This window comes from Fistularia commersonii, chromosome 2, assembly GCF_037954325.1.
Source record: "Fistularia commersonii isolate RoL2024-O1a breed Wild chromosome 2, RoL_Fcom_v1.0, whole genome shotgun sequence".
NCBI lineage: Eukaryota > Metazoa > Chordata > Actinopteri > Syngnathiformes > Fistulariidae > Fistularia > Fistularia commersonii.
The window spans coordinates 28,069,150-28,091,862 of record NC_141285.1 but is presented as its reverse complement, the minus strand read 5'-3'; the positions used below and the strand labels follow the sequence as shown (position 1 = coordinate 28,091,862).

The 22,713-nt window shown below is 54.4% G+C and overlaps 3 protein-coding genes across 5 annotated transcripts; all 3 read right to left on the bottom strand.

Moving 5' to 3' along the window:
* Window positions 1-236: 236 nt before the first annotated feature.
* LOC147236941 (acetyl-coenzyme A synthetase 2-like, mitochondrial) lies at window positions 237-6,409 on the bottom strand. The gene is made up of 14 exons (XM_086175899.1): window positions 5,991-6,409; window positions 5,387-5,483; window positions 5,080-5,279; window positions 4,709-4,884; window positions 4,432-4,584; window positions 3,545-3,692; window positions 2,826-2,963; window positions 2,215-2,307; window positions 2,015-2,127; window positions 1,739-1,865; window positions 1,540-1,667; window positions 1,383-1,446; window positions 1,114-1,232; window positions 237-927 (listed from the first exon to the last, which is right to left on the bottom strand). Exons 1-14 carry the CDS (start codon window positions 6,298-6,300, stop codon window positions 754-756), a joined length of 2,040 nt encoding a protein of 679 aa, XP_086032025.1. The 5' UTR covers window positions 6,301-6,409; the 3' UTR covers window positions 237-753.
* A 149-nt stretch (window positions 6,410-6,558) lies between these two features.
* On the bottom strand, window positions 6,559-10,349 carry LOC147236940 (uncharacterized). Of its 2 annotated transcripts, none has more exons than XM_086175924.1 (5): window positions 10,146-10,349; window positions 7,957-8,095; window positions 7,611-7,663; window positions 7,487-7,535; window positions 6,559-7,370 (listed from the first exon to the last, which is right to left on the bottom strand). In XM_086175924.1, the coding sequence occupies exons 1-5, from the start codon at window positions 10,269-10,271 to the stop codon at window positions 6,652-6,654; spliced, it is 1,086 nt and encodes a 361-aa protein (XP_086032050.1). In that variant the 5' UTR covers window positions 10,272-10,349; the 3' UTR covers window positions 6,559-6,651. The 2 variants fall into 2 exon arrangements, with proteins under 2 accessions (XP_086032050.1, XP_086032058.1); XM_086175932.1 differs by having other exon boundaries at window positions 7,957-8,183; window positions 10,146-10,241.
* A 2,102-nt stretch (window positions 10,350-12,451) lies between these two features.
* Window positions 12,452-16,180, bottom strand: vsx1 (visual system homeobox 1 homolog, chx10-like). Of its 2 annotated transcripts, none has more exons than XM_086162825.1 (5): window positions 15,694-16,180; window positions 15,527-15,602; window positions 13,925-14,048; window positions 13,649-13,844; window positions 12,452-13,362 (listed from the first exon to the last, which is right to left on the bottom strand). In XM_086162825.1, exons 1-5 carry the CDS (start codon window positions 16,178-16,180, stop codon window positions 13,028-13,030), a joined length of 1,218 nt encoding a protein of 405 aa, XP_086018951.1. In that variant the 3' UTR covers window positions 12,452-13,027. The 2 variants fall into 2 exon arrangements, with proteins under 2 accessions (XP_086018951.1, XP_086018961.1); XM_086162835.1 differs by having other exon boundaries at window positions 13,664-13,844.
* Between the last annotated feature and the right edge of the window lie 6,533 nt (window positions 16,181-22,713).

The window sequence follows — 22,713 nt, the reverse complement described above, 5'->3', positions numbered from 1 at the left end:
ATGGTTAACCCAAACATCCCATCATTCGCCCTGTCAGTCGCACCTACGGACCATTCAGTCTGCAATGAACCCGAGGAGAATGGAGAACCTGGGGAACCCTGAGAGCCACCGCCCCGTCGGGCTGGAGCCGGGGACCTCCTGCTGTGAGGAGGTGATAACCAGGTGTTTACGTGTGTGTGTGTGTGTGTGTGTGTGTGTGTGTGTGTGTGAGAGAATCCAAGAGCCTCAATCCAAGCTGTCTTCTCATTGCTGCAGGTTTATTGCAATGATTAAGAACTATCAGTAGATGTTAAAAAATCAGTGACTGATACCTGATCAATAAGTGATATCTCCTCCTGGTGGTAGAGGTGGTCAATAACTGGCAGATTAGTTTTTCCTACTTTTCTCACACTGATGAATTGCCTCCGTGACGATTATGTCTCAGCTTTGTCCGACCGGTTTGCCGTGGATCTTTGAGGGCTCCACCTCCCGCCGGGTCCCAGGGAGGTCCTCAGGAGGTCCCAAAGAGGTCCTGAAGAGGTCCCAAGGAGGTCCTGAGGAGCTCCAAGAGGCGGGGCCCTTCCCGTGCAGGAGGCCCCTGACCCCGCCCACAAGGAGGCGGCGTCTCCTCTCTGTCACGCCCACTTGTAGTCCCTTCCATGGAGAGTGTAGTTCTGTTCTCCTCCCGGTGCCGACAGTCATCAGCATCTCCCCCTCCGGGCTCCTGTGGGCCCTCCAGGCAGGGACGGGACGACCTCTGACCTCTGACCTCGCCTACTTCTCCTTGCGCCCCCGCCTCATCTCGCAGGCCTCCAGGATCTCCGTGACAACGGACGGGTCGTCCAGCGTGGAGACGTCGCCCAGGTCCCCGGGGGTCTCCATGACCACCTTCCTCAGGATCCGACGCAGGATCTTCCCCGACCGAGTCTTCGGCAGCCGTTTGACCACCTGAGGGCAGACAACCGATGGGATTCAGCCGGAGCCGGCGGCCAATCGCATTCACTCTCGGCCGGGAGCCAATCACATTGGAGTTCGTCCCCGCGGCTCCTCTTTTTTGAGCCGAGTGACTTTCTCTCATTTCTAGACAAGAAAGTTCCCCGGAGAGTCTGAGGAACCTTCTGAGCCGCTCCTCACCACGAAGTCCTCGGGGACGGCGTACTTGGCGATCTTGGTGGCGACCGTGTCTCTGAGCTGCTGGAGGACGGCAGGGGAGTCCTCCACTTCATCCTTCAACACCACAAAGGCAAAAGGCACTGGAGACACACACACACACACACACACACACACACACACACACATGTCCTTTATGATCAGAGATCATTCGTGCGTTAAGTCGTGGCCATGAAGGACAAAGATGTCGGCCATTTAATCCGGCAGGCCTCGGGCCCAGATGTCTGTCGGACCTTCTCCCTTGATGCGGTGAGGGACCCCGATGACGGCGCTCTCGGGGACGGCGGGGTGTTGGTCCTGCAGAGCACACGCAGGGACACGCAGGGATCAGCACAGACGCGGCCGGCGTGAAGCCGGGCGGAGCGACGCGTGCGACAACAAGAGCCTGACCAGGGCGTCCTCGATCTCGGCCGTCCCCAGACGGTGTCCGCTCACGTTGATGACGTCGTCCATGCGGCCGGTGATCTGGTAGAAGCCGTCCTCATTGCGGGTGGCGCCGTCCCCGGTGAAGTAGTAACCTGGAGGAGAGGCGGGTCAATGACGGCGGCGACGCCGGAGACGGCGGCGTGACGCGCTGCTTCTCACTGACCGGGGAAGGGCTTGAAGTAGGCGTCCACGAACCTCTGGTGGTCGCCGTAGATGCTGCGGGCCATTCCGGGCCACGGCTGGGCCACGCACAAAGCCCCGCTCACACACGGGCCAATCAGAGGCTCCGCCTGGACACACACACACACACAGACACACACACACACACAGTTGGGTCAGGGTCACAAACTCTGGAGATGCTCATCGGAGCTTCTTCTGGACTGCTAGCGTAGCTTAGCTTTGAGTCCAGGAGCAGCTGTGACATCATCGGCGACATCACCTTCTCCCCCATGAGGACGGGCCGGATGCCGAAGAAGGGCCTCATGGCCATGGTGGGCAGGATGGGGGCTCCTTCCTCCGAGGGACGGGGAGCGATGCAGATGCCTCCGGTCTCTGGGGGAAGAGGAGGGGAGGACGGAGATCAGCCACCGGGGGTCCAAACCCCAGGAGAGGGAGGAGCGTGAAGAACGGAGGTCCCACCTGTCTGCCACCAGGTGTCCACCACGGGACAGCGACCTTCTCCCACCACGGAGTGGAACCAGTGCCAGGCCTCGTGGTTGATGGGCTCGCCCACTGCTCACACACACACACACACACACACACAGCTAGCTTAAACCTGTCCTATTCATGAGTGCTACATTAGCATCATTGACTTGGTGAAGTCAGTGATGGTTATTTTGTTGGTCTATGAACTATTCAATCAGACCACCCAGCTGTTAGCTAACTGTACCCTAGCTAACTGTCTGCTTGCTAACTGTCCCCTAGCTAACCTCCGGCTCACTGTCCCCTAGCTACCTGCCTGTTTGCTAACTGTCCCCTAGCTAACTGCTTGTATGCTAACTGTCCCCTTGCTAACTGTTCCCTAGCTAATCTCCTGCTCACTGTCACCTAGCTGTCTGCCTGTTTGCTAACTGTCCCCTGGCTAACTGCCTGCTAATTGTCCCTAGCTAACCTCCTGCTAACTGCCCCCTAGCTAACCGCCTACTTGCTAACTGTCTCCTAGGTAACTGCCTGCTAGCCTACCGTCACCCAGTGAACTGTCTTGCAGTTTATGAGCCGCTAGCTAACTTCTCCGCTGGCTGCGAGCTAACCTGATCCCAGCGTCCTGAGAGAAGACCGGTCATATCTGGTCACCCAGGCGTCCTCGTACTTGAGCAGCAGCCTCAGGGCCGTGGGCGCCCCGTAGAACTGAGAGATCCTCAGGCGTTGGACCATCTCCCAGTATCGTCCTGGAGGAGAGCCGGGGTCGGGTCAAAGGTTCGTCCGCCGGACGGGGTCAGGGTCGAGGAGGCGCGGCGGCCAATCACGGCCCGGAGGAAACGCGGCAATAAAGATAAGGAGATAAAGAGGCGGCGACCTCGTCAACCCGGTCAATGAGTGACCAGGTGTCTCCGGCTGAGGAGCGACCGGAGCTCGGTGTGTTTGGGGCTGGATGAAGAAGCGTGAGAAGGACGGGGACCGAGGCGGGGCGGCGAGGAGCCGGGGGGGGGCCGGAGGTCTGCAGGCCGGAGGAATGGAAGGAAAGGGGGAGAAGGTGGAGGTGGAGCAGCCACGGCGTCCGTGGAGACACTGAGGAGAAGAAGAAGGGAGGAGGAGCTGGAGGAAGCAGAGGTGAAGACAGGGAGGTTCTTCTTTGGGAGCGAGGAGGGCGGAGAAGATCGAGGACGAAACACGTTCCATGTTCTGGAGATAAAGACACACCGAGGCGGTTCGGACTCGGACGGAGAAGATCCGTTAGGAGGAGGTCCGGAGGAGGACCGGAGAGGAGCTTCATGAGTGGAGGGGAGGAGGACGGGAGCTGGTGTCTGACCTGGGTCGGGGTACAGGGGCGTGCTCTCGAACAGCAGGCTGGTGGCCCCGTTGCACAGCGGCCCGTAGACCACGTAGCTGTGGCCCGTGATCCAGCCCACGTCGGCCACGCAGCCGAACACGTCTCCGTCCTGATGGTCGAACACGTACTGGAACACAGAAACATCTGCTGCCGGCGGCTGGACGGACGGGAGGACCTCCGACCGGAAGACCCGCCGCCGGGTCACCTTCGCGACTGTACGGTCGCCATAGCGACAGCACCGCCTCTTGGACGGGAGGATTATGATCAAGGAGTTGTGAGGTTCTTCTCCACGTTCTCCATGGCCTTCAGACCGGGACTCCCATCAGGACCCGGCCGAGCCTCGGACACTGCAGCTTCTCTGACGGCTGAAGCTGAATCACCTCATTGTTCTAATGAGGACACCGAGGGAACAAACACACCAGTGTGTGTGTGTGTGTGTGTGTGTGTGGGGGGGGGGGGGGGCTGATTTGGCAGCCAAATCTCCCAGAAAGCTTTAAATTAGCTTTTCTCTGATTGACATGTAGAAACATCTGTCTGTGTGTGTGTGTGTGTCTGTGTGTCTGTGTGTGTGAGAGAGATAATTGGACACAAACAGGCCATAATAACCCTGGAGTTGCCAGATATGTGATAAAGCAGATTATGGTCTGGTTTGTTTGTGTGGATGAGGAACAAAGCAGCTTCTGTGAGGCCAGCTGCTCGTCCAAGCGTCCAGCAGGACGTCCAGAAGCCGGCGCAGGTCCTCCTCCACAGCCCCGCCGCCACCACTCAACCGGACCAATGAGAAGAACCGAAGAAGAACCCGCCGAAACCCACGGCTCCACACAACCAGCACATGTGTGTGTGTGTGTGTGTGTGTGTGTGTGTACCTGGTGTGTGAGGGCGGCGTACAGCAGGTATCCCGCCTGTGTGTGAACGATGCCTTTGGGTTTCCCGGTGCTTCCTGAGGTGTAGAGGAGGAAGAGAAGATCCTCACTGTCCAGGGGCTCCGGGGGGCAGAGGGGGGGCTGAGAGGACATGGCCTGCAGGACACACACACACACACACACACACACACACACAGATTATCATCCATGGATGAGCAATCATTCCTCTGGTTCACAGGTTGAAAGTGTGTGTGTGTGCTTGATCAGGTGCATTGATCACCTCCTCCAGCTGGACGTCCAGCTTTCCGACGGCGAGCGGCGTCTCCGTCCTCTGGGACACGAAGACGTGTTGGACGCTGGGACAGATCTTCACCGCTGCATCCACCGTCGCCTTCAGGTCCAACACGCGACCTCCTCGCACCGACTGGTTACAGGTGACCACGGCTTTACACTGGGCTACACACACACACACACACACACAGTAAATCCAGGAGAGCAGTGAGATGTTTTGCTCCCTGTCCTTTGTTTTGTGTGTGTGTGTTTCCAAAACACACTCGTCCTTGGAGGTTGCGGGTCAGCCGTGGGACAGGAAGTCCATCTAGGGACAGGAAGTCCCTGCAGGTAGAGCTGAGGTGTCTGGGAAACACTCACCGTCCTGGATCCTCCCGGCCAGGGCCTCGGAGGAGAACCCGGCGAACACCACCGTGTGCACCGCGCCGATACGGGCGCACGCCAACATGGCCGCCACCGCCATCGGGGAGGCCGGCATGTAAATGGCCACCCTGTCGCCCTTCTGCACGCCGTAGGTCTTGAGCACGTTGGCCAGGCGGCAGGTGGACTCCAGCAGCTCCCTGGAGATCAGACGGACAGAGGGACGCTCGGACAGGGGACGGGTGGACGTGCACGTGGACGAGGACGTGCACGTGGCCGAGGAGGAGCCAGCGGGACCCGGGCCTACCTGTAGGTGACCTTCACCTCCGTGCCGGGTTCGTCCCGCTCCCAGATCAGGGCCACGCGGTCCGGGTGCTTCTCCACGTGCACGTCCAGGCAGTTCACTGACGGAGAGACGTGCACGGTCACTTCCAGGGCGGGGGTTACCATGGTAACGGGCGCATCCCGTCCATCCTCCCCCAAGGTGGAGTTATTACATGATGATGACAGACATGGGGTTGGAGCGCGGGAAGGTCCCGCCACCCGCTGGTCTCGGATGAAGGGTCATTACGTCACAGGCGGTGACGTCACAGGCGGTATGCGTGCGCGCAGGTGTGCGGGACGCCTTCGCTTCCGGTCGGGAGAAGCGCGCCTGACGCGAGGAGAAGGTCCGGACCGCGACTGTTGCCCATGGCAACGGGCGTCCATACGCTCCACCATTGGAACAGTATGGGGATATTATGGAATAGGCGCGCGGGCGGACGGAAGCCCGATCGAACCCTTCCGATGGCCAAATCGATTCGATCGATCAGGAAGGATAGTAACGGATCAATAGTCACCGTAACCTATGGTAAAGGACCAAAGTCCACCGGAGGCGAGGACTTCGCCCCGGTGCGGCGCGGCGGTCTCACCGGACACGTTGATCTTCCCGCCCAGGAACCAGCCGATCTTCCCGGCGCGGAGCTCGCAGTCCTGGACCCGCCGGAACGGTCGGATCCACCGGAGCCGGTCGGCGGCGGCGGCCCAGAACCGGTCCGGGTCGGAGACCGACAGCCGGTACATATCCCGGTGGGCCAGTCCGGGCGGCGGGGCGTCCCGGCCGGCCGACGCCAGCCAGCGGCGGGGCTGGCCCGGTTCGGGGCGGCGCCCGGAGATCCCGGTCCCGGTCCCGGTCCGGGTCCGCAGGAGGGCGAGTCCGGACCGCATGTTAATCCGCTGCATCCGGACGAGTCCAGACCTCCGTCCTCAGGTGGACCAGGTGTGGCGGGGACGCGGCCGCCGCTCCCGATCACGGGACTGGCGACGTCAGCGTGACGTCACCGCCGCCACGCCCCCGCAAACAGGAAGGACCTCCTCAGCTCGGTCGCCCCTTCAAGACCTCCTCAGATGTTTATTGATCCTGATCACCCACTTCCTGGACAAACACCACTGATCGATGGCCTCTGATGGGGTCGGCTGACGCCCCCCCCCCTTCCCTGCTCCATGGGGTCAGACTTTGACCCCTGACCTCTGGAGGACCAGGAGTCGTTCTGGACGGAGACGCCGTGCGGCGGCGGCGAGGGTGAGGAGCGTTCAGACCCCGGGCCTGTCAGAAGCTCCGCCCCCGGCCCGCTCACCTGAGTGCTTGCGGAGGACGTGGCTGCGGAGGCGGCGGTAGCGCTTCCCGCAGACGGAGCAGAGCTGGCGGTCGGCGGCGTGCGTCAGCCGGTGGCCGCGCAGGTCGTCGGCCTGCGCGAACCTCTTCCCGCAGACGCCGCAGGCGAACGGCGGCGGGTCGCGGTGAACCATCTTGTGGCGCGTCAGGTGGCTGGCGTGGAAGAAGCTGCGGCCGCACGCGTCGCACACAAAGGTCTTGGGGAAATGCGTGACCCGATGCGCCTTCAGCACGCCGGCGCCGGCGTACGCCTTCCCGCAGACGTCGCAGCGGTGCGTCTTCTCGCCGGTGTGACGCGCCCTGACGTGCAGGTCGCGGTGCGTCTTGTGGTTGAACCTCTTGGGGCAGAAATCGCAGCCGAACGCCGGCAGGCCGTGTTTCTCCAGCTGGTGCCTCCGCAGCTTCAGCACGCCGTGGAAGGCGGCGCCGCACAGCGAGCAGGGCCGGTGCCACCGCCTCTGGTGCTCCGTCAGACGCTCCGTGGAGGGAAACAGCTTCCTGCAGCGCGGGCAGCGCAGCGCCGGCTGGCGGGGAGGCTTCGGCCCTCCACGCCCACCGGTGGACGGCCAGGAGGACGACGGACGGGCGTACTCATGGTCAGAAGGCAGGACCTGAGGGGCGGAGACTCCACTTTGACCTGCACACACACACACACACACACACACACACACACACACACACAGATAGCCGTTGCTATTGTCAAGCTCAAGAAGGACTGACAGGAAGTTAGCATGATCCTTAGCGGAGCCTCACCGCAAACACTGCCGTGCAGAGACACCAGCAGCCACCGGGGGGCGCCGCTCTGGAACACACACATACATGTCACACACACTGACGTCCGCTGACCTTTGCATCAGGCGAAGAGACACACACTGACCGGCTGCTCCGGGTTGATGCTCCCACCTGCCGACCTCTGACCCTGGACCACCACTGCCACACACACACACACACACACACACACACACACACACACACACACACACACACACACACACACACACACACACATCAGTGCTCGGCTCGCAGAGAAAAAAAAACGAGGTTTTTCCATCAAGTTTTGCAGGTAACTTGGTCTCGTCATCGTTAGGTGTTTTCAAACGGGTGTTAAACCCGGGCCTGGGTTTAAAGAGCTCAGATCCATCTGGAAACCATCCCTAAATCTGCTCCCGGCACCCAGAGGGTCAGAGAGCCATCGGCGCCCGTCCTCGTCTCCGAGCGGTCACCTGGACTCGGAGTCTTTGGGTCGGCGGCGATCGACTCCAGCAGCAGCAGCAGGATCTTCTCCACGGCCCGCTGACACAGCGTGTCCACCAGGACGGCGTGGTTCCCCCGGAGCTCCACCCCTGATGGCGTCCCTTCACACTGCACACAGACGGATGTCATCACACGGAGTCCATGAATGATGAGTGAAGAATGACCGGGAACTCAGGGAGAAACTCAAAATCAAGACCTATAAGTGAAACAATAACGTTGAAAATAGAAACACTTTTTTGAAATGTTTTTCAACATTGAGAACTAATTTGGGTCACTTGATGACACCCCAATTCCTGAAGCGTTCCTTATTTTCGGGGGCGGCGCAGGAGGTCGAGCAGTTGTCTCCTTGAAGCCAACACTCCCGGTTGGATTCCCGGCGTCTCTTTGTGTCGTTGACCGAGACACCGAAGCCTCGCCGCTGGACGGCGGCCTTCTGCTCAACGCTCATCCATGATGGGTTCATTGCAGAGAACAAATTTCCCCTCGGGGATGAATTAAGGCTCAGTGATCATTCTAAATCACACATGTCAGAGTCCAGGCCCGCGGGCCGGATCCGGCCCATGAACAAAGTATCTCTGGCCCCTGGGATGAAGTTAAATTAGAATTAGAATCGGCCCGCAGGCCGCAGCCGCCTGCTGGTGTTTTGAACGCACCAGTACTATATTCCCCGTGATGCAACGTGGCCGCTGAACTCACTGCAGCGCAGCGAGCAGGCTTTGGTTTCATTCTTCGTCAGCAGTCAGAGCAGATGTCAAATATCAGCCACCTCCCAAAAAATGGCTAAACGAAAGGTGGACGCTGAGACCAGGGGGTTTCCAGGCAGGTGGGAGGCAGAGTTCATGTTCATGGAGGTAAAAGGCAAAGCTGTGTGTCTTTTATGTGGAGAAAGTTTGGCTGCAGATGCAGATAGAAAACTTGAGCCATTTTCCAGCTGCCAGACCGTGGAGGAGAAGCTCTTTCCCGCCGTGTTCCCGAGGGCAGTTTGTCGATATAATCGACAAACTTGCCGCCGACGTCCGACGCCGATTCGCTGGCTTTGACGCCCAAAAGAAGGTTCGCATCCAAGCTGCTGGGACGCTCTCTATGTTTGGCAGCACAAACCTGTGTGAACAACTGTTCTCTTTGAGGAAGCTAAACAAAACATCACACAGGAGCCGTCTTGGTGATGAACACCTTCACTCAATCCTGAGGACCTCCTCACCTCAGAGCCAGACCCCGAACATCGATGAACTTGTACAAAAGATGAGACGCCACCAAGTATCAGCTCAGCCTCAGACAAGGGATCATCACAGAGCATGAACGTATTTTTAGTTTTTAATTCAGTTAAATGTTTACATTTGTTTCTACAAGACATGTGATTCTTCTTTGAAGAAAGTATTGTTTTGTCTGTGTGCCATAGATTTTTGTATTTCAATTTATTGTATTTTAATTATTTATATTCATTTTTCAGTTAATGGATTTATTTTTCAGTTAATGGACTAACTGTAGATAGGAGCCATCAGACAGAATACAACTGATTTGACTTATTTATTTTTATTGTCTCATTTTAGTATTTGAAAGCAGTAACTGATATGATCATAGAGCAGCATGATATTGCATTTTCATTTCATAATGCATGCAATTTCATTTAAGCATTTAGGTCTTGGTTTAACATGTTCGGTCAGTTCAATATGTTTTAATAAACACTGAATTAGTCCGGCTCTCGGCTTCTAACGAATTTGTTTTTTGGCCCTCAGTGTATTTGACTTAGACACCCCTGTTCTAAATGAAGATGACGTCTCGTGAGGTGAACTACATTACCCACAATCCCATAGCACCGCCCTGATTGGTGGAGGTCGTCACCTTGAGGCACGAGCGGTGTGACGTTTTTCCGCTAGGAGGGAGGCGTCCCTTGCAGTGCATTGTGGGATTGTAGTTCTCTACCCGAATATAGTCCACTCGCGTCCCCTTTAAATGTCTGCCTTGAAGTGGGGAGTTCCGTCAGGACCCCTCTAACTGTCCGTCCCTCCTCGCTCCGTCCCCTAGACTCTCTCTGGACCGTTTCTGCTTGGCTTTTTTGAAGGAAACTTGTTTTGGTAAACTACTGGGAACTCCACTTCCGGTGACAGAAACGACATCTTGTTTAGCCGCTAGCTTCTGCTAGGACCCACTAGCTTACCTCCGTTCGACTACATTCACGTGAAGAGGCGTCGCAAGCCGCCGGATACGTCTCTGACGTGACTGCGCTAACCAGCTGCACCAGAGTTGACGTCAGTTGGCGTCTAAGAGCGACCAGGTCCAGCATTTCGACCGCTGCACGCAAACCGGACGGGAAGTCGAGCCGCTCGCCGGCGTGGCTCCGGAATCTCGCGACGCCCAGGGGAAACCGGAAGTGAGCTCGTCGTGTCAACCGACGCTTGACAGAATATTCATGAGCCGCGTTTAGAAACGACCAACTCTTTATTCCATTAAAACCCATAAATCATGTCATCTTGCGCAAAACAGTGTCTCTCAACAGGATAAAAGCTGGGTCGACCGCGGTATCAGTCTGCTTTCACAGCTTATTACATTACATTCATGTAGCAGACGCTTTTATCCAAAGCAACTTGCAAAAATTCAATAACCAAAAAACCAAAGTACCAGTCGTCGCTATTCAGAAGTCACCACTCTGCCAAATAACCATCTCTAAACCATATACATACATACATTCATTCATTTTTTCGTTTTTTGTGGGGGGGGGGGCTAAGTGCGATTAGTGTGGTAGTGCTTGGTGAAGAGGTACGTTTTCAGCTCACAGCGGAAGATGGGCAGGGACCTGCTGTTCTGACCTTTTCTGGGAGTTCGTTCCACCGCCGAGGAGCCGAGACCGAGAAGATCTGAGACCAGTCAGATTGGCAGCCGGGGTTCTGAGTGATGGGTGGACGGTCGCCCAGAGGTTGCAGATCGGAGGGGACGGGAAGGGACGAGTGGCTGGACCTGATCCTGGAGATAAGACGGGGTCCCATTCACCGGCCGGTAGACGAGCACCAGGGTCTTGGACGTGATGCTACCGGGAGCCGGTGAAGGACATCAGAAGGGGAGTGTGAGGGAGAATTTGGGACGGTTGAACACCAGGAGGGCTGCCGCTTTCTGAAGAAGCTCCAGAGGCCTGATGGTCACCGCTGGGGGCACCAGAAGGTTGGACAGTTGGTCGTCCGGGACCACACCTGGGTTTCTCGCGGTTGTGGTCGGCCTGACCACGGTGTTGTTGATGGTGACGGCCAGGTCTCTGTGCGGAGGGCTCATGAGGGTTAACGGTCAGTTGCTATTACTGGAAGAATTTAGGTCATAGTCTATGCTATCCCTGAGGAGTTGCAGCGCCGCAGCAGAGCGTCCTGAACAGTCGTGTTGATGTTCCAAGCGGCAAATGTCCAAATAAATACATCAGAAATCTTTTGCGGGTGTGACTGCTCCCTCAGCGAAAGGTTTTCTGCCTTCTCTTTGTAATGAGTTAGACTGGAAGCCAGTGTGGCTGAGGAGTCAGAAATTCTGCTAAAACAATAAGATCCAGGAAGTGTCTCCGAAAAATCACACAGAAAATATATCCAGCTATAGAAAATTTTTTTTAGAAAGATTGAGAAGTGATATTGACTCGTGCGATTAATGGATGACGTGAGAGAAAATATGAAAGTAGTTGGTGTGAGAGCGGAGGATCCAGAGAACAGGGGGAGATGGAGAAGGTGGATTCACTGTGGAGACGCCTGGAGGGAAAAGACCAAACGAGAAGGAGAAGAAGAAGATTGACGCTGGTGATTTCTGTGGAATACATGAAGAATCTATTGTACATTTATGTTATTGTTGCTTGTACTCACAAATATTCGGGTTCAATGTGCAAGCCTTGCTGGAGAGGAGGAGTGGATTGTTGCTGCAGCTGCAGGAGAAATACAGTTTTCTTTGGTATGAAGATCGCACCAAGGAAAAGCACGTCCCTTTTTTTTGTACAGTTTGTTCTACTTTTGAGAAAACATCACATTCATAAAAGGAAATGGACTAAAAGCAAAGCAAGGTTCAGTCTGGATGAATACAGCACCGCCATAGATGGACTTCAGAGCCCCAAGGCTGGGAAAAAAAAAACTATTAGTTTTTACATTTTGTTTGCTTTAGATGTGCAAAGAAAGTATTTTAGTTATATGTCATTATATTTATATTTTTGTGTGTGTTACCCCTGGCTAAACAGATTTTTGTGTATATATATATATATATGATCATTAAAAAAAAATCATTAAGACCTAATTATCTCCAGGTGTGAATGAGTCTGTGACTGTTTGGTGACGTCCACCTTAAGCCCCGCCTCTCACCCTGACATCAGCTCTGATTGGCTGGGATGGCGGGCGTCATGAGATTCTTCGGATGACATTTTATTTCTCACATTTCACCCGAGAGGTGAAAATGATTATTAGTAATCAGGCCGAGGGTTCATTCGATAAAAGTGAGGCAGCGCACAGATACAAAAAATACAGCAATTTATTTCAGTTTCCAACATGGGTCATAAACACTTTGCTTAAATAAAACATTTAAAATCTTCTTCACAAGACGAGAATAAAACATGAAATAGAATTAAATAACATATTTGTTCAAAATGCAAAGATAGAACCGTGGACCAGATCCCCCATCTGCAGCAGCAGCACGGGAGCCTCGCTAGCAGCATCGTTAGCATCAATAGCATCGTTAGCGTCATTAGCATGATGGCCCAGGAGCTCTTCTGCAGATGTTTGCGGGCCTGGATGAGCTCCTTCGGCGTGCCTGTCAGGACGCGCTGGGCCCGGAGGTCCCAGGAGACGTGCTCCCCGCGGGGTTGGTCACGTGGCCGGCGCCGTGCCGGAGGGTCCGGCGAGCTGACGCAGAGGTGATTGCGATGGCGTCGCCGTCTGCGTCCCCTGTGGCTCCGCGGCGCTCCTGCTCAAATACTTTTTTCAGGGAAACGTGTCAGTGTTGCCACGGTAACAAGCACCGCAGCCGCCTTCCCGGCGCTCCCCGAAGGACGAGCCAATCGGACGGGTTCGCTCCCGCGGCCGCCGGCCCTCAGCTGTCTGACGGGCAGTCGCCGTGCCGCCGCGGCGAGGAGGCGGACCTGAGCGACGTCGCTCCCTCCTGATGCTGCTGCTGCTTGGACGAGCTGGAGAGGTCGATGGCCACCTCCTCCTCCATCTCCTCCATCTCCATCTCCTCCTCTTCCTCCAGCTGCTCCCCCTCCTCCTCGTCCTCCTCGTCCTCCTCCCCCGGCCCCGGGTCCGTCCCGTGGGCCTCGGTGCCGCCGCGCCGCTCCGAGGGGTCGCAGAACGTCTCGGACCGAACCGAGTCCGATTCTGGAGCGCCAGAACATTTCTTGGCCATTTCCAGAGACTTCTTGTGCATCCCTGAGGAGACCACAGGCACTTCAGTATGTCTCCGGAAACCGCTCGTCCTTCCATCACACCCTCACCACACACACTTCACCACACCGCGCACGCACACACACACACACACACAGACACACGCACACACACACAAAACTTGTGTGGCAAGAAAGTGAAAAACAATCACTACTTTTAGCACATTGACTTTAAGTTGTGGGTCTGTGTGATTATGTTGTGTGTGTGTGTGTGTATATATGCGGTGTGTTTGTGTGTATGTGTGTGTGTGTGGTGTGTGCGTGGCACTGACGTGCATGCGGCTCACCGAGCAGCCAGGGGGCGCAGGACCCCATCATGCCGTTCTTGGCGGAGTTGAGGATGGACTCAGGGAGGGGGATGGAGTGGCGCACCATGGCGCCGTAGAGGCCGTACTCCGCCATGACGCTGCTGCGGCCCCAGCACTTCTCCCGCTTCCTCCACTTGGCCCGGCGGTTCTGGAACCAGACCTGGAAGCAGAGGCGGGTTCTCGTGAGCCGCGCTCGGGGAAACGGCGACGGCGGCGGCGTGCGCGGGGAGGCTGTCGCACCTGGATCCTGTCCTCGGGCAGCTCGGTCTTCATGGCCAGCATCTCGCGGGCATAGACGTCGGGGTAGTGGGCCTCGTGGAAGGCCTTCTCCAGCTCCTCCAGCTGGTGCGACGTGAAGACCGTCCTGAGAAAAAAATGGCCCGCCGCGTTAGCTCGGGGTCAGAGGTCAAAGATGGGCCTCCATTCAGTCTAGATGTCTAGATTTATTTCTTCGTTAATACTTTGTTAATGTGTATTTATTCAATAATTCATTCATTTTTTCCGTTATGTATACATGAAATTAGCTTCTGTATAAATGAATATATTTGTTTACATATAAATCTATGTATTTATTCAATTATTAATGTTAAATAGATTTAGTCATTAATGTATAAACGGATTTATTTGTTCATGTGTCAATGGATATATTTTTGAAGGTATAAATGGATTTATTTGTGTATGTATAAATGTATGTATTTTTTAATGAATAAATTGATTTATTTTGTATGAATAGACGAATGTATTTGTTAATGTGTCAATTGATTTTTTTTTGTACGAATAAATTGATGTATTCTTCAATGTATACATGAATGCATTAGGTGTTTAGGTGTAAATGAATTTATTCTTTAGTATTTAAAGGGATTAATTCGTTAATGTATAAATTAATGTATATGTTTTTGCAGAAATTAATGTATTCGTTAATGTATTAGTTCATTTATTTGTTGATGTCTAAATGACCGATTCATTTATGTCAAAATGTATTTATTCGTTCATGTCTAAATGAATGTTTTTGTCCATGTCTAAATGAATTTATTCGTTAATGGATATATTAATATATTTGGTCATCTTGAAATGAATGTATTTGTTCATGTCTATATGAATTTATTCGTTCATGTCCAAGTGAATGTATTTGTTAATGGATGGGTTCATTTATTTGGTCATGTTGAAAGGAATGTATTTGTTCATGTTAAAATGAATTCATTCATTCATGTCTAAACTAAATTTTTTGTCCATGTCTAAATTAATGTATTTGTTAATGGATGAATGAATTTATTTGTTCATGTCTAAATGAATGTATTTGGTAATGTCAAAATCAATTTATTCGTTCATATCTTAATGAATGTATTTGTTAATGGATTAATTAATTTATTTGATCATGTTGAAATGAGTGTATTTGTTAATATTAAAATGAATATATTTGTCCATGTCTAAATGAATTTATTTGTTAATGTTAAAATCAATTTATTCGTTCATGTCCAAGTGAATGTATTTGCTGATGTCTAAATGAATATATTTGTCAACATTAAAATGAATGTATTTGTTGATGACTAAATGAATATATTTGTTGATGTCTAAAAAAATTGTATTTTTTAACATTGAAATGAATGTATTTGTTGATGTCTAAATGAATATATTTGTTAACATAAAATGAATGTATTTGTTGATGTCTAAATGAATATATTTGTTAACATTAAAATGAATGTATTTGTTGATGTCTAAACGAATATATTTGTTAACACTAAAATAAATGTATTTGTTGATGTCTAAACGAACGCGGTGTTTAATTTCTGTTCTTTTTCCTGATTGGTTGTTGGCTGTGTCCTCCGGTCACGTGACTCTCACCTGTGCCGCCGCTTCTTCCTCTTCTGGCAGCTTCCGGAAGTCTTGGCGTCGTTCCGGTCGGACAGACACTCGTCATCTGGAGAGACGGAGGTTAGAATTCACGGCGGGAGAGCGGCGGCGCGGCGGCGGCGGCGGCGGGAGGGAGGCCGTGTGCGGCGCGCTCGTACCGGAGAAGGCGTCGCCGCCGCGGGCGTCCAGGCCGTGCATGTAGTGCGCGTCGGGGCGCGCCTGCAGCAGCGGCAGGTGACCGGGCAGGAAGCAGGGCGCGCCGCCGGGCTGCTGCGCCGCCAGGCTGCACAGGAAGCCGAGGCCGAGCGGCAGCGACCCGCCGGGGAACGAGAAGCCGCCGAGGCCGGGGCCCGCCGCCGCCGCGGCCGCCGCCGCCGCCGCCGCCGCGGCCGCCGCTTCCGGCCCGGGGCCCGCAGCCGCCGCCGCCGCCGCCGCGGCAGCCGCCGCCGCCGCCGCAGCCGCGGGAGGCTGCAGGTCCGCCTCCAGGCCCAGCAGGTCCGTGATGGCGAAGCCCTTGGACCGGAAGCCCGGGCCGTGCAGCCGCGGCTTCTCCGGTGGCGGCGGCGGCGGCGGAGGAGGAGGTGGCGGAGGAAGGCGGCTGCGGGGCGGCTTGTCGTCGGCGGAGGGGTCCTCTCGACCGGGCATGGCTGCGGCTGTGCGGGGCGGAGCGCACGGACGCGCCCATTTATGGCCCGCGGCGGCCGCGGATCAGCGGCGCGGCCAATCGGGAGGCGGCGCGGCGGGACCCCCCCACCGCCCCCCACCGCCCCCCCACCGCCCCCCCACCCCTCAATCCCAGGGGATTAATTGCCACCAATTTTCCTTCAATCCGATCAGGATTCACTGCGCGCGTTTTTAATTTCTGCGGCCGCCGCTGACGTCACGGACACCGACACTCGCCATCTCCCTCCTCATCCTCACACACACACACGCACACACACACACACACACACACTTATATAATGATCGCGATGATAATAAGTCAATCCAAGCCCAAAGTGTCTTCCCGTCAGTTTGAAATAATAATAATAATGATATCAAGGCTGTAATTACACCTTTACTAATAATATTGTCGTCCGAGTGACAACAATAATATTATGCAGCGGCGGTGACGTCACAACCATATGACAAAAAGAATAACGTTAGTCCTTATTTTATTCTAATTCGGTTTCTTCTCCTCCAAGTAGGGCACGTAACGATTTGTATTTATTTCTCTGGGATTATCGTATTGTGGTCCTGGTTGTTGTCCTTCTTGTTTCCATGGTGACCATCCCCCGCGGCTGTTTGTCAGTCGTGCGTGTTGTTTTTCTTGTTTTGAAATATAAAATCTCATTATTCCGAACGCGGTAAATCCCGCTGTTTATGGGCTGAGTGCGTGCGTGCGTGTGTGTGTGTGTGTGTGTGTGTGTGTGTGTGTGTGTGTGTGTGTGTGTGTGTGTGTGTGTGTGTGTGTGTGTGTGGGGACGGACTCCCTGCGCCGGCCCCGGCCTCGGCGGCGGCCCCGGTCGTGCGTCCGGCGGCGCGTCCCCGGTTCCCCGCCGGTAATCCCGCGCCCTCCCGCCGCCGCTAATTGCTTTTTAAAACCACTTGAACGTTTCTGCCGCCTCGCACGCGCAGACGCACGCGGGCGCGTGTCCGTCGGCCCGGCACGCGCCCGCGGTCAATCCCCGGGGATTAAACACTAACTTGGCCCTAATTTCCAAACGGACTTTCATCAGGAGGAGCTTCATTTTCTGGTAATCTGTCCTGATAACCCCCCCCCCCCCCCTCTCTGCAATAATCATTTGCAGAAATCAATAATCAAGTTTTCACTGGAGCGGCAATAAATCTCCAGCCATCTCGTAAGAAAGACGGACGTGTGTTTATTGTTTTAAACACAATTGTTTGTCGTTCAAATCCGCGGCTCCTGAGTTGCGCTGGAACAACAATAATCATAATAACAATCATTATTATCTTCTTTATAATGATCTTTAGCGCTGCTGCCTTCTGGACCTTTCTCTGGGATCCACGTCATCACGCGGGGGTATTCTATAGGATGATGAAGATGATGGTGATGAAGATGAGATGAGAACAACTTTATTTACCCGAAAGGAAATTGTTGTGGCAGAGTTTCAAGCAAAAAACATAACAGTAATAGAAAACAGTAGGAAGGAGGGAGAATAAGAAATAATGGATGGTGATGGTGATGAAGATGAAGATGAAGATGAAGATGAAGATGAAGATGACATCATCAGACGTTATCATTGGACATGGTTTTATGGTCCTCACTGGGCTGGATGTGGTGGTGATGTGTGTCTTTGTCTCCACATGTATGATATGATGTTCTGTTTGACTCACACGGATAATTAAATGTAACGACGTGCAGATGAAGTGGATGAAGGAGTTTAATCTGAAGATTATTCAAACACATAATCAATCAAATCTTCTTCATATAATGGTAATCCCGCCGCGCACACACGCACACACGCACACGCAGTCTTTAATCCCACCTCGGCACCTCCAGATTACACCAGTCCAACTGATGTTGTGATTTTAGGACATTTAATCTGAGAAACAATAAAATCTGTGTTTTATTACCAAGCATGCGCGTGTCACAGTGTCCCGACTTGTGTCTCTTTTAATCCGTCATCCTCCTCCTGGTCCTCCTGGTCCCCCTCCTGGTCCTCATCCTGGTCCTCCTCCTGGTCCCCCTCCCGGTCTTCCTACCTGGTCCTCCTCCCAGTCTCCCTCCTGGTCCTCATCCTGGTCCTCCTCCTGGTCCCCCTCCCGGTCCTCCTCCCGGTCCCCCTCCCCAGTCCTCCTCCCGGTCCTCCTCCTGGTCCCCCTCCCAGTCCTTCTCCTGGTCCCCCTCCCAGTCCCCCTCCCAGTCCTCCTCCTGGTCCCCCTCCCAGTCCCCCTCCCAGTCCTCCTCCTGGTCCCCCTCCCGGTCCTCCCCGGTTCTTCCCGGTCCTCCCCAGGGACTGAACTGGGTTCCAATCCCGGACCAACAGACGGCGGAACCAGAGTGAAGCCACTTCCTCCTTTGAAGGAACAGCTTCCTGTTTCCTCACACTCACACACTTGTTGACTCTGAAAGTGTGTGTGTTTCTATATCTCTATTTGTGTGTCTATTTTTGTGTGTGTGTTTCTGTATCTCTCTAACTCAATGTGTGTCTTTGTCTCTATGTCTGTGTGTGTGTGTGTGTGTGTTTCTATGTCTCTCTATGTGTGTGTCTATGTGTGTGTGTGTCTATGTGTGTGTCTATGTGTGTGTGTGTGTGTGTGTGTGTGTGTGCCCCCCCACCCCCTGGGGGTTAAACGGCAGTGTTAATGAGACCAATTAAGGCAGCAGCTGTAATGAAATTAAGGAGAGGCAGTGTGTGTGTGTGTGTGTGTGTGTGTAAGCGATCGCAGACGCTGCTGCTTTGTGTGTGTTGTCATTGTGTGGCTGCAACAATAGTCTGGACACGCGTCCCCCCCCCCCCCCCCCGGCCCCCCCGCCTGGCCCAGTAATTATTCATAAATGCACATTTATGCAAATAGAGGGATAGATTAACCTAATTCACTGATGTAAACAATTTCTGGGTCGGGATTAAACTTTTTAAATTAGAGTCTGGAAGTCTGGACCATATACTCTTACACCCCCCCGACACACACACACACACACACACACACACACACACACTCATCTCCATGAGTAATCTGGGCCTTCATTCCAGACAAACAAGCAGAGAACCTGCCCGTCTGCTAATGGCTAATGATGTAGCGTCTGATACTGTACGGGGACGCCGCCGCTCGCGGGCACCGCCGGGTCCCACGGCCCCCCCGTGGAGGCGGCGCCACGTCTGACCTGATGCCACCGCCCGTCCCACCGGGCGCCAGCAGGTCCTTCACGGATGACTTGTTCCCGGGAGCGTGAGGGTCTCAACGCCGCCGCCGGAGACACTTTCCTCAGATCGTGACCTCTGACACCCACCCCGACCCCCGGCTGGACCCCGGCTGGACCCCGGCTGGATCCTGGCTGGATCCTGGCTGGACCCCGGCGGCCGGGCGGGGAGGGGGGACCGTGGACCGGAACCGTGGACCGGGGCGACCCGGACCGGAGGAGAAGGTTGCAGCTGCAGAAGAGGTGGAGAAGGTCCGATGCCCGTTCACGGAAGTGATTAACAAGTCGTGTGGCAGATGATGCTCATCAGCGGCAGACATCTGCTGTTTCCGTGGCGACAGTGACAGTGACTCGGCCTCATCCTCCTCATCCTCCTCATCCTCCTCATCCTCCTCATCCTCACACCCGGCGGGATTTTCTTGGCCCGGCCTGTTTCCTCGATGCGGCCTGTAATCCCTGCTCCTAATCTGCTGTCAACACTGGAGGTGCAGCTCTTCACTGCAATCGCACAAAATCCCCCTCCCCTCCCACACCCCACCCGCAGCGACCCACAAACAGTGCACACACACACACACACACACACACACTCTGGGTGAGCAGGTTCTCCCGTCGTGCTCCGTCCGCAGCATCACTTTCGCCCCCCCGGCCCACAAAGGCGGGGGTGGGGGGTCCGTGGTCGGCAGGGGGCGGGGCCTGGGAGCCGCCGGTCCAATCAGACGGTCTCACTGATCGATAATCTCCCGGTCAATAACAGAAATGGTTGTGGGATCAGAGGAGATCAGAGCTGCTCCTTCATCAGGCTCAGTGCCGCCCCAATCCAAGTTAGCAGGGATTATCTGCTGGATGCCAGTTAATCTGCGCCATGTTAATGAGTCTTGTCGTGGATTGTTTAAATTAAAAGCAAATATCAACAGTCATTTGGCCCAAGGCGGCGCCGCCGGCAGATTTGACTGGCCGTAATCACGTAATAACGGGGGCAAAAACAATGAAATTAACAGGTTATCAGGAAAGGGAGGCGTGTGTGTGTGTGTGTGTGTGTGTGTGTGTGTGTGTGTGTGTGTGGTGGGGGGGGTGCAAGGCTCCGGCTCCAGGCCTGGAATCCCAGCACTTTCCAGGAACGTCTCGCCGCGCCTTCATTTGAAAGCGCTGTGTGACAGCAGCGGCGCCGCAGCTGCTACGACAGCCGTGTACCGCCGTACGCGCACGTGTCTACAAACACATGCACGTATACTTTCAGCTGGTGTAAAAGGTGTGTAATCCCACCTTCGTGCGTGCGTGCGTGCGTGCGCGCCATGCGGCCGCCCCCGGCCCGCCGTGGGTTCCCTGCGTGGCGTGCGCGGCCCGACCTTTGACCCCGTCGCGACGTGAACTGATGGGGACGTTCAAGTTTGATTTGATTAAGTTTGTGTTTAATCAGCTTTGCGGCGCTCCAATCGGCCGGCGGCAGATTGACTGCAGGTCTTAACTCCGCGATATTAAAGGTCGCAGAGACAAAATAACAACGTAATCCAACTTTCTCACAATCCAACATCATGTTGAAATATGTTTCTGTGCACCCGCCGCCGCACGGCCGGCGAGGGGGAAGGACCAAAGTGAGGTGTAGTGATGTCAGGATGCGATACACACACACACACACACACACACACACACACACACACAGGCCCGAGCGCTGTGTGTTTAACATGTAGAACAGGCGTGTTACTGTGCACTGCCTGGATCAGAGCAAACGTGCAGAAGGTGGTCGCAACTTTGCCTTCTGGCTGGTTTGGCCTCATCCTGGAAGTCAGACCTGCGTCTCCAAAGGACCCATCAGCCAGGAGGTGGCGGCGGCGGCGGCGGCGGCTTAGCGCTGCTCTATGAATTGTTCCAGGCTCTTCTATGAGCTTATTGAGCAGAAAGTCCAGCTGTCAACGTCTGCACACTCACGCCACGTTCACTCACAAAGCTTCTCTCACAGGTGGGGACCCCGCTTCGCATGGAGACCCTCAGATTCACTCCGAGGAGGAGGAGGAGGAGGAGGAGGAGGAGGAGGAGGTGGACAGGAAGGTCTGACAGCGGGTTGAACGTCGCCGGTGAAAAGCTGCAGAAAAGGATAGAAAGGTTTTCACCTGCAGCTTTTCATTCAGACGCTCCTTCGCTGATGAGCCGTGGGGGGGATCGGAGGGGTCGGGGTGTGTGTGTGTGTGTGTGTGTGTGTGTGTGTGTGTGTGGGGGGGGGAGTCAGCCCCGGGTTTCATTATATAATGATGGGGCCATGGAGAATATAATAATATTAATGGGATAATTTAATGCAATTTTCTTTATTTGATGCACCGGGACGGGCGGCTAATCTGGAGCCGGTGGTTAAAATGGATTGGACCGCCGAGGAAGACGGGACGCTAATCCCCCCCGCCGCCCTCGTCTGCACCGCCACTTCCAGGCGGGACGTCACCCCCCCCCCCCCCCCCCCACGGACCCCCGGGTCCTCCCGCACCCCCCCAGGGATGGTCGGGAGGAGCAGGAGGTCAGCCGGTCTCAGAACGTTAATCCCAATCCCTCCTCACTCTCGCCCGTGCTGAGGGCGGGAGGTGGACCCTAATGGCTTGTTTTGTGGCAGAAGCGGCAGATTTAAGCCCGGGAACAAGAGCCGGGCGAATAATCGGGGCCGTAATGGAGGCGGAGGCTCTAATCTGCCTCCTAATGTCGTCTAATCCACGTCTTATTTGTTCTTGTCCCGTTTAATCGACTCGGGCCCTCCTTATTACCGTCGTGGTTTTTACAGGACTTTCCTGGAAAATCCCATTCGACACACATTTTAATTTCATTTCTGCGGCTCAATCATGTCGAGGGCCACGTAAATAATCCAATAACATTCATCATCCCTCCTTCCTCGGCCCCCCCGCCCGCCCTCCCTCCCAAAATAGAGCCTCCCTCCACTCTGCGTTATTGCTTTTCATCAGACCTCTATTACTCTTCTGCTGCCGAGAAGCGGGACATGTTTCATCTTTTCATATTAATATGTCGTTTCCAGACGATTATATAAATCTCATATAGTTATAATTTGATTTATTGCGTTTCCTCGTGCGGCCCGAGACCATTTCATTAGTATATTGTGTGATTATTAAGTATTACCCTAAAATAACAGTATCGCCGGCGCTTTGCGGCGTTTCCGTTTTGGCCGCGGCCGAAGCGTTCCGCAGAGCTCTGACCGACCCGGGAAATTACCATCGATAGTTTTTATGACACGGTCGCATTTTCCCTCGTTGAAGATCCGCGGAGCCGCTCTCTATCTGCGATCGATATCGTCGCTCTCGTGGCGGTTGTGTCGCCAGGA